Source organism: Nicotiana attenuata, chromosome 2 (assembly GCF_001879085.1).
Source record: "Nicotiana attenuata strain UT chromosome 2, NIATTr2, whole genome shotgun sequence".
Taxonomy (NCBI): domain Eukaryota; kingdom Viridiplantae; phylum Streptophyta; class Magnoliopsida; order Solanales; family Solanaceae; genus Nicotiana; species Nicotiana attenuata.
Window position 1 is genome coordinate 36,641,880 of NC_031990.1, and position 10,558 is coordinate 36,652,437.

The following is a 10,558-nucleotide window of genomic DNA, read 5'->3' on the forward strand; positions in this document are numbered from 1 at the left end:
CGCGAAGAATTTTAGGTGGTAAAAGATACTCCTTTGAATACTTGGTACAAGTATACATGTTCTCTTCGTCAAGGGTTCAATTATTCTATGTGGACATGGTTCATTTGACCGTTTGGCCCAATACATCATTTTCCTATCGAGACCCTTTTTGGCTCATCTTGACTTCTTCGAGGGGGTGATCTCCCGGGGGGAAGCCCCCCCAGTATTCAAGGTTAATTGAAGAGAAGCCTTGAATACTTGTTAAGTTCTCTTTAGGTAGCATATGGATGTTGCCTCGTTAAAAACCTTGCCGGTAAAACCTTTCTTGGGATAAAATCCGATTGAAGGAAAAGAGTGCAACGCATGCTGTAAAACCTAAGGTCTTCAAGCTGGAAAGTGCTTCGATTGTTCTAACCGGACTCCTGCACATAGGTTAGTGAAAAATGTAAATAAAAGAGACACGGTTATACCTTAGTGGAGATGGCGCTTCAAGCCTCGATATGCTTCAACTGCTTGCTCCGGGGACGCGGTACGGTCCTTTGCTCATTTATTCGGGTGCAGCCGAGAATGTAGCTCGTGATTGCTACTTCACCATTTGCTTATCCTTTGGTTCCTTCGATGTTGGAGGCGTCGATATTGGTGCCACATCGTGCACCGCGAACATCTCCCTTGCTGCATGTTGTTCCCCGTACACAGTTTTTATTCCGTCCTTCATCGGAAACTTCATCATTTGATGAAGGGTTGATGGTATTGCTCTCATGCAGTGTATCCATGGCCTTCTGAGCAAGGTGTTGTACCTCATGTCTCCTTCGATGACATGAAATTTGACATTTTGGGTCGTGCCTGCCACGTTGACCGGGAGGGTGATTTCCCCTTTCGTTGTCTCGCTCGCCATGTTGAATCAGTTGAGGACTTGAGAGGCGGGCACGATCTGGTCAAGTAGTCCGAGCTGCTCCACCACCCTCGACCTGATAATGTTGGCCGAGCTACCTGGATCTACAAGCACACGCTTAATTTGAAATGTATTTACAAGAAAAAAATTACCAATGCGTCGTTATGATGCTGAGACAGGGTCTCGATGTCCTCGTCGTTGAATGTGATAGCGTCCTTGGGTATGTAACCTCGAGTTCGCTTCTCCCTAGTGATGGATATTTTTTTCTTTTGACAATGTGTTCCTGCGGGATGTCGATTCCTCCAACGATCATGTGGATGACATGTTGTGGCTCATCTGATTCATTTTTCATGTTTGCTTCTCTTTCCCGAAATTGATTTTTGGCTCGGTCGCTAAGGAACTCTCGGAGGTGCCTTTTGTTGATTAGTCAAGTTACTTCTTCTCGGAGCTGTCTGCAATCTTCGGTCCTATGACCGTGTGTGCCATGAAATTCACACACCAAGTTAGGGTTCCTTTGCAACGGACCTGATAGTACGGGTTTTGGCCACCTGGTGTCTCTGATTTAACCGATGGCAGATATGCTGTCCGAAACATCAATGTGGAAGTTGTATTCAGACAATCAGGGTGCCTCTGTCGGTCCTGTATGTCTTGAATCCGGCTCTGCTCACGAGTCCTCGAGGATTCTGGCCTTGATTTGTCCTTCGGCCATTTCGGGGTATGTTACGCCTTGGGGCGTTTCTTCGATCTTCAGTGTATGTTTGATACCTTTCTTTGTTTGGCCTTGGTTCCTTCGCGAAGAGCCTGCTAGGATATACTGAGCCCGAGGGGGCTCCTAGTTGGTCGTCCTCGACCCTAATCTTTGATTGATATCGGTTGTGGACATTCGACCAAGTCACGACGGGATATTCAACCAAGTTCTGCTTTAGCTGCTTTGAAGCTACTGAGCTTCGTTCGTTCAAACCTTGGGTGAAGGCCTGTACTGCCCAGTCATCGGAGACTAGCGGTAACTCCATTCGCTCCATTTGAAAGCGAGATACAAACTCCCGTAGCATCTCGTTTTCCCTCTGTTTGATTTTGAAGACGTCGGTTTTCCTTGTAGCAACCTTGATGCCGCCGGCGTGTGCCTTTATAAAAGAATCTGCTAGCATGGCATATGAGTCTATCAAATTTGGGGCTAGGTTGTGATACCACATCATGGCCCCTTTTGAAAGTGTTTCTTCGAACTTTTTTAGCAGGACGGATTCAATATCGTCGTCCTTCAGGTCATTGCCCTTCACCGCACAAGTATAAGCAGGGACATGCTCGTTGGGGTCCGAGGTTCCGTTGTACTTCGGAAGATCGGGCATTTTGAATTTCATCGGGATGGGCTTTGGAGCAGCATTTTGTGGGAGTGGATTTTGCACGAATTTTTTTGAATCTACACCTTTCAGGATCGGGGGTGCGCCCGCAATTTGATCGACCCTTGAATTGTAGGTCTCCACCTTTTTGTCATTGGCTTCTATCTTCTTTTCGCCCGATTCAATCCTCTTCGTGAGGTCCTCGAGAATCTTTATGATAGCGGGGTCTGCTGCTGACCCGTTGTTTCTTGATCTTTCTGGTACATGTTTGGCTCGAGGAGTCATTTCCGGTGCTGCTGTGCTTGGAGTTTTTTTATGGCTTTGCAGTTGAGCAATCGCCAGCTGTTGTGCCTGTAAAATCTCAAAGATGACGTGAAGGCTAACCTCTTGTTCCTCCCGGGCCGGGGTTTTTTGAGCTTCTTGTTGGTTTTCTTGGCGTATATTCCTGTTAATGTGTTGGACGTTGCGTGAGACCACATCCACGAGAATTAGTTCTGGTGCATCCTCAGGGTTTCGTGGTGGTATACCAATACCTGGAACAGCTACACCACTCTCTCCATGGTCCTCAGGGCCGTTGTTTTCGTGTGCATTTACTGAGTTAAACATTGTGACCTGAAATCAAAGATTCTTAGACAAGAACAGGTGTGAAAGATAACTTGCGTTATTTAGTAAACCAGCACGAAAACAATCACTATTATTTTTAGCCCCACGGTGGGTGCCAAACTGTTTACCTTGAAAATGGTAATTACAATTAGATTTGATTTTGTGGTTCTAAAAATACTTGATTTATTTTTATGCTAGTTGTTAGGCAGTAGATGCTAAGTGTGAGACTAGAAAATAAGTTAAGGGCTTGAAAATAGTATAATATACGAACCAAGTGGCCGAGAATCGGGGTCTCGAGCTATCCTATGATGGGCCTCGAGGTTAAGCTAATGAGCTCGATTGGAGATGGCTGATGAAAGACTAACAGTTCTAAGAGCTTTGATGAGGGCTCTTTATGATCAATGATGAGTAATAAATGAAGAACAATCAATGAAACACAATAAATGTAAGCAATGTAATAAATATAAGCAATAAAATCAAGGGAGAATATATTTAAGTTAGAGAGCAGAGAATGTTCTTGTTCTTGTATTGAATATCATATGTCTTACAAATGATAAGGGTCCCCTTTATATACGAGGGGGAATCCCAACATAGTACAGATGCATTTATTACAAAGATATGTGGCTAGTACAACCATTTAATGCCACGGTATGGGCTTGTACTAGCCTAGTAGACTTGGTCGGCTTTAATCACGAGCCTTGGGAATTTCCCATTTATCCATCATAGTCACTGATTTGTACTGCCCCAAGGTCGAACATTGAGAACCCTCGGGGTCGAACCTCGAGCTGCACCTCGAGCCTTCTGGAGAAGGGCTATAGAATGCCGCAACGATCATAAAAATCGGACTCTCCAATTTTAGCCGTATACATGAACCTATTGCTAAATTCGCCATTGATGAGGTGAATGTAGCATTTCAGCAAAGAAAGTGAAGGAATTTTGAGTTACGTTACATTAAGAGTTGAACTAGCTGTATCCTTGTACTAGAATTTCGTAGTTGCAAGAATATTTTGTTTTCGAGAAAAGGTCCACTTTCCTAATCAAAAGATAGGAGAGCACCCCTTCTCCCAAGTTACGGGGTCATTTTACCAGTCGAATATACGATTAAAAGTGATTAACGTAGCCTCTTCAGAAATTGATGCGAAATCGGCGCACACATTTAGTTCGCGTCCATTGTAGGGGTGTTAATGGATATTTGTAAACCGACAAAACCGACCGAACTGTACCGTATCGAACCGATTTTTGGGTTTCTTTTAATAAAGCCAGAGGTTTTTATATAAATTTATAACCGTACCGATAATTAGGGTAGATTTTTATTGTACGAAAATAAACCGAAAAATACAGAACTGTATCGAATAAATATATTTATATATTAAGTTTAAAATTATAAAGAATTAAATTTTTTCTTGGACCTTGGAATTATGAAACAGTTACAAGCCAACAAGTAATTAAACTCAAAATCCTAATTCCCAAACCTATTATGCTACTTCTATTGAAACTAGATTATTTCCAGCAAATTCACGAGCAAGACACAAGGTATTGTAGTGATTATGTGTCGCAAACTACAATGTATTGAATATGTTTCCTTTCGTATGATTTAGATTTATCTTTTTGAATGTTTAATCTTCTATAGACTTTATCATGAATCCCAACTTGGTTAATATCTTTCCACTCGCGTGATTAATATTTTTTCTTGTATTTGCTTAGTTTCTTTTACGATGTTGTAGAATAATTGATGGATATATACTCTAGTCATCTTTCATATTTTCTTAATTTATCACCTTTTAAACTGTAAAAATGTTATTGCATTCAACTTTTACTAGTAACTTTTACATGACATTTAAAATAATTATTGAAAATTAACCGAACCGTACTGATACCGAAGAGAAACCGACATGATTGGGACGGTTTTGAAAAGTCTAATTTTGGTCTTACATAATAGAATAACCGAAAAATTGGTATGGTACAAATTTTATTAAATAACCTGCCGAACAGAATCATTGACACCCCTAGTCCATTGTCACAAAGAAATAGTGAACTCAGCGTCACTTCTATAGTTCCACTGACCTAAAATTCTGACTTTTATCTCGAATAACAGCCACAAAGATTTTTTGAAACACAGTCAAAAGATGCATTTGAAAATGCTGTATGATCCAGAAGACATTATGTAGCATTGCTCCTGAATACAGAATCAGTAACCCAATCAACCCATTGATGGTGTCCTAAATTATGGGCTACAAGGACATGTACAAGGACTCCATATCTAACAACTTCACACCTGAAAATTCATAAACAAACTCACCTAATCTGTTTTACCTCATCTCTATAAATCAAAGTTGATAAATTACAGCCTCATTCACATAGTTAAGTTAATGTAACAGCAGGAGGATGACCTGCAGGGCATCTTTGCCTCCTTGGACGTCTAGTCGTCTTGCCCCACCCTGTTAGACTTTTGTCCTCCAAACTTAGAGGAGGGGTTATTGGGGACGACACAGTGGCAGGGGCGGTTTCAATCACCATCCTCCGCCTTCCCCGTTTACCGCTGCCATTCCTTCTCATGGATCCTGAGTTCCAAGAATGGCCCATAGCTTTCATCAACTCTCCGAATGTCTGAATGTCTTCGGTCACCTCGTGCCTTGACAACGAAGCCAGTCCAGGAAGGATATCCCTTTGAAAGTCCCTCCTCTGCCTTCCCCACCTTCCATTTCCTCTTCGGGTTCGCTTTGTTAGTGAAGTGGCTCCTGCATCTTCCACTGGTTGGACTTCAGGAACAAAAGGCTTGGGCAAGTAGTCTTGTTCCTTAGTCTCTTCTAGTTGCAGTGTCACTGCCTCAAAGTAATCCATCTCCACAGTAGTAGTAGTAGTAGTAGTAGTAGGTGCAACAATCATAGCATCCTTCGCTATTATTTCTTTAGTCTTGCTCGTGAATTCATTGTCGAAAGAAAAGACTACGTCAACAAACCAACCTAGGGATCCCAGTGGATCATCAGATGGATCGCTGGAACTTTCGTCAATAAAATTGAACTGACTGGACGATGAAATGGATACTATTGCTTCAGCTGCGTTCCTGATAACTTCATCCTGTGTTTTGTCAAGTTTGGGCTCCGGCAACTGCAAAGATGCATCATTTTGTTTGTCCTTCTCTCCAGAGAAATGATCTTCTTCAGTTTCCAGAACAGGAAGAGCTTCCAGATCTATCTCGATGACAGTCCTCACGTTGACATTATTGCTTTCAACAAAGAATGAATCTTCATCTTCAGTAATACATGAGTTCAAATCGAAGGAATTTCTGATAATGGTAGCTTTTGTCTCCATCACTGTCTCAGCAACAACTGGTTCAGTGGAAGCCTGTTTCTCGGGCTCAACCACAGAAAGGTCACAAGCTATGTTAATGTCAATCACCATATTCCTCCGTTCATGTCTTCTATTTTCTCCCTCAGTTGAGGAATGAAGAGTAGCAGAAGTGGAAACAAACAAAGATGACTCATTTTTGGAAGCACAAGGAATTTCAGGAATTGGAACCCCCAGAATTTTCCTTATACTTCGGGTTTCCCCCAGCTCCTTTCTGGCCTTCATGGTGCAATCTTCTAGAGTTGGCACCACGTTCTGCGCATAGGAGACATTGCTGAGATTTTTTGATGGACCACTTCCGCAGATAGGTGAGTTTGCGCAGGCTTGGATGAAGCCAGAGTCCGCTGGGTTTCCACCTTTCATGGTATTCGAACTCACATTTCTGAAACTTGGCTTAGCTTTAAGCCACGGAAACACTGGTATACAATCTTGAGGCTCTCTTTTTGCCTCAACCAACTCAAGATCTCTCCTGGAAAGTTCCTCATCTAGTGAACTCTTTGATAGTACATTCAAATCGAAACCTTTGTCGGACGTCAAGTCCATATTATTGGAGCTAATAAGATATTTCTCACACCTATTATTAGGGGAGCACTCAGATGTCAAGTCGTCACCCTTGTTATGCTTCCGAGAATCAAAATCAACAGATAAGAAAAGGGGTGAGTCTTTGGGCCCCGATGAGGACCCATGGTGAAATCCATTCCTGATGGAGAGATCAGTAGCCAAACCTAGATTTGACGTAGACCCTCCACTGATATGCCGCTTGTCTCCAAAAATTGCATTGCTCTGAGGTGACTGTGGACTCTTGCTGACCATGGCAGATGAGTTAAATGACGGGTTTGTATGCCCTGATGATAGCATTATGCCACTTGGTTTACCCCAAGAAGAGAGAGTGTGTGACCATGAATTGGAAAATTCTGAGGAATTAGAGAATGGATATGGACTAGACGTATGAGAAGTGACAAATGGTTTCCCATATGTATAGTTGGACTTCTCATGATATCTGTAAAAGGTCTCTAAACTATGCACTGTTCTCTCCCTCCAAAGGTCATCCCTGATATGATGAGGTGATTGAACCCCAGGAGTTAGACAGGCTTTGTCAAGCATTACTTTTGCCGGGTGGCAAGGTGTAGATAACTTGTTTTGTGCAAAACTAAGAGGTAGTGGAGCCAAGCTACCTTTAATGTTACCTGCAAAAGGAAGGAAACACCTGACATACCATCACGAAAATGCAATGAAGGAGGAAATTTTAATGTGCAAGCAACCAAGTCAAGATTAGGCGCATACAACCAAAACTCTGGCCGTTGTATATACAATGTTTCACAGGTATTATTTACCTGTCTCATATGTAGAAGAGTACCAGTCTCTCTCTTTGCCTTTACTACCAAATGCTGGATTTGATTTAGCACAAGCATTTAGATCAACAGGTGATGGGGTTACTTCTTCAAGCTGAGCTGGTTCATTGAGATCAGCTAACCTGACCGAGGTTCTCAAACATGAATTGGATGCTGAAGCATCTCTTTTATCACTCTTGGTACCAGCATCAGCACCAGGACAAAATTTCGTACTACTGTCTCGGTCAGCTGTATCATTTCTATTAGCACAAGATCTTGGACAGAACGATCCTTCATTATCTCGCAACTGCTCATCAGCTTCATCTGTTTCTATGTAATCATCAGCTGGAAGTTGAAGATCAAACAACTTTTTCCGCACTTTTGAGGGCCTAGCCTCAGAAACTTCACATGTATTTGAAGAGCAACTATTTTGTATTTGAGATCGACCAGACTGTACATCGTTCACCTTTGAAGAACTCAAGGGAGAATTTAGAATTTCAGTACCAGATATAGATGGTCTAGCATAACTTGAATTTGCTACGGGGAAGCTGGTGATTTGGCATTTCCAAGCATCTTTAGGTGGAAGATGGGATCCGAGAAGGCTTGATGAAGATGATGGCTCCATTGATGTCCAAGGTTTATGCAATTCTGTCCGTTTAATTTCATACATCATGTCCCGCTGGGTTCTGTAAAGGCGATGAAGTTCCAATACCTACAAACAAAGATTTACATAAGTAAACTTTGCAGCAATACTGGAAAAAACGTGTAAAAAGGGACAAACTACTTCTGTAGATATATGCAAGAGGACCAGTATAAAACGAGATTAAAAGCTTATAACTTCCTCGATTTGACAGAAAATTAACGTTGACAACTAGAGATAGAATTACCTGATTCTTGAATGTTTCCTCGTGTTCAAGTATTTTCTGCTTTAGAACATCTTTATCGTATCCAGGATCTTCATCTATCATAATCCTTGATATGAAACCATTACGGTATTGCGCATTTGTGTAGATTTTCTCTCCATAATGTAGGGGCCATCCATTGTTTGAATCCTCACTAAGGTAGCTCATGGATTTATAAGCTGGTAAGTAGCTTTTGCAATGCACTTGTGTTTCCATTCCTGCCGACAGTAGGAATCAAATCATATAAATAAAACCAAACAGTATTTTCTAACTATGAAATCAAAGCTTAAATTTTGAAGTTCCTTTCTTATTATTTTCAATTTTCTCGAATATCAGTCTAAGTTAGCAAACTGATGGGAAGAGTAAGACAGTAACGCTAATTGGCTGAATGCACAATATCTGCAAGTACTATTTCGCACTAAACATCATGACATCATTGGCACAATCCTCATTCAAATCTCACATAGTTTAAGTGCCAAAATCTACATAACAGATTTGTATTTTGAACTTATTGTACTTCCTCTGAAGAAAAACTTTCGGGAGCTCCCTGAAGAAATTCGATGAACATGAGAAGACCGATGGCAAAGCTCCCCTCTCAAGGAAGAATGTTTCTTCTTCAAGTGTATCTTTCAAGAATTAAAATACAACTTTTCACAGTACATTAGTCTCCCATTTTCTGTCGAGATTCTCATATGAGCGAATATGGAGATGATAAACTGATGATGCCTGGTAAGAACATGCAAGAAGGAGACTTAATGGTGAGTCTACCTAGAGAACTTGCACTACAGAAACCCGAAAAATATGGATATTCCTTATAATTACATTTAGTACTGTTCTGTCACCAAACAAACGGGGAAAAGCAGGAACATTTTTCTTCACAAAGGCCAAGCTATACTTCATAATCGCATAAACTGTTTATGATCACACTCTGCATATGGTTTTTCATTAACAAGCACCATTTCTGAGTGTCAGTCACTCCATATAGAACCAACACAATAGTCCAGCACACCTCACTGGAATCACCTAGAATAATCTAGATTTTCCGACCAGCAATATTTCAATCCAACTCTTCAATTATTGCAAAATTCATAATCTGGTAATGAAGACAGGCAATCTTGCACAAGTCAACGTAGTTGGAAGGTTACAAAAATAGTCCACAAAAGCTGGTGTACTACGAATAAAGCCACCATGTTTGTAGCGATCAAATTAACCAAAAAAGGACCAATGTAGGCGCGTCTACTAATGACATGTCAACATTAACGGATGCAATTTAAATCCTTCGACCAAAACTAAGAATTAGAAGGCATTATATATTGTCAATTCCCCATTAATTTAGACTAACAAACCAACTAATATTCAGAGGTGTCAGCCAAAACTTGGTGATTAGCACTAGTTAATGAATTAAATCGCTCGCATTAAACACTTTATAAACAAGTAAAGTTGCAATATTTTCCCCTTGGAAGTGTAAATGAAGGGGAATTTGTACAAATATCTACAAATATCTCAAACGCTTCTCAAATCCAAGAACTTAACCAAATCTATAAATAACTAGACTACTTCACATGGTAGGGGAAATGTATAAAACCAGAATGACAGAAACCACAAATTTAGAACCCCAGAAGCTGTTACCTTTAAATATAAACATGAATAAATTAACATAATGATTAACGGAAAATGCAAAAAAAATTGAATAAAGCAAACATAGAACACAAGATATCATCTGGTCCTGGGTCTTAAAGTCAAATATGAATAAATCTAAAAATAAGATTTTACCTCAGACCCACATCTTTGAGCCACTTCTCCTTAATACCCCCTTCTTGGAGTATTATACCATCTCAAGAATCATGGAGAATTTGTAGTACCAAACTGAGACTAAGGCACTAAGCCAAAAAAAAAAGAAGAATGAATAAAGAAAAAACAAAACCAGAATAAATAAATAAATAAATAAAAAGACAAACTAAGAAAGAGTAATACTTAATTATTACTTACAACTATGCATAATAACTATAAGGAAAAAACAAAGAGGTTAGTTTGGTAACACCATTGAAGAAGCTGAGATCCTAATAAAACTGAACAAAAGATTAGAGCTTTCGATCTTATGGGGCCACACTGAATGAAATGTTCTTTTAGACAGAGAAAGAGAAAGTGTTGTTGTTGTTGTGGGGG

At 40.4% G+C, this 10,558-nt stretch overlaps 1 protein-coding gene across 2 annotated transcripts in view; it reads right to left on the reverse strand.

Moving 5' to 3' along the window:
- Nucleotides 4,958-10,558, reverse strand: part of LOC109207382 — a 5,822-nt gene continuing 221 nt past the window's right edge. Inside the window, exons 1-5 of one of the 2 annotated variants that reach the window (XM_019370292.1) lie at nucleotides 10,382-10,548; nucleotides 10,166-10,272; nucleotides 8,378-8,610; nucleotides 7,494-8,202; nucleotides 4,958-7,346 (exon numbers count right to left, since the gene is read on the reverse strand). In XM_019370292.1, coding sequence (XP_019225837.1) covers nucleotides 5,173-7,346; nucleotides 7,494-8,202; nucleotides 8,378-8,608 — 3,114 coding nt within the window. In that variant the 5' untranslated portion in view covers nucleotides 8,609-8,610; nucleotides 10,166-10,272; nucleotides 10,382-10,548 and the 3' untranslated portion in view covers nucleotides 4,958-5,172. Of the gene's footprint in view, nucleotides 7,347-7,493; nucleotides 8,203-8,377; nucleotides 8,611-10,165; nucleotides 10,273-10,381; nucleotides 10,549-10,558 lie in introns of those variants that run through there. The other variant, XM_019370299.1, reaches the window with a different exon arrangement.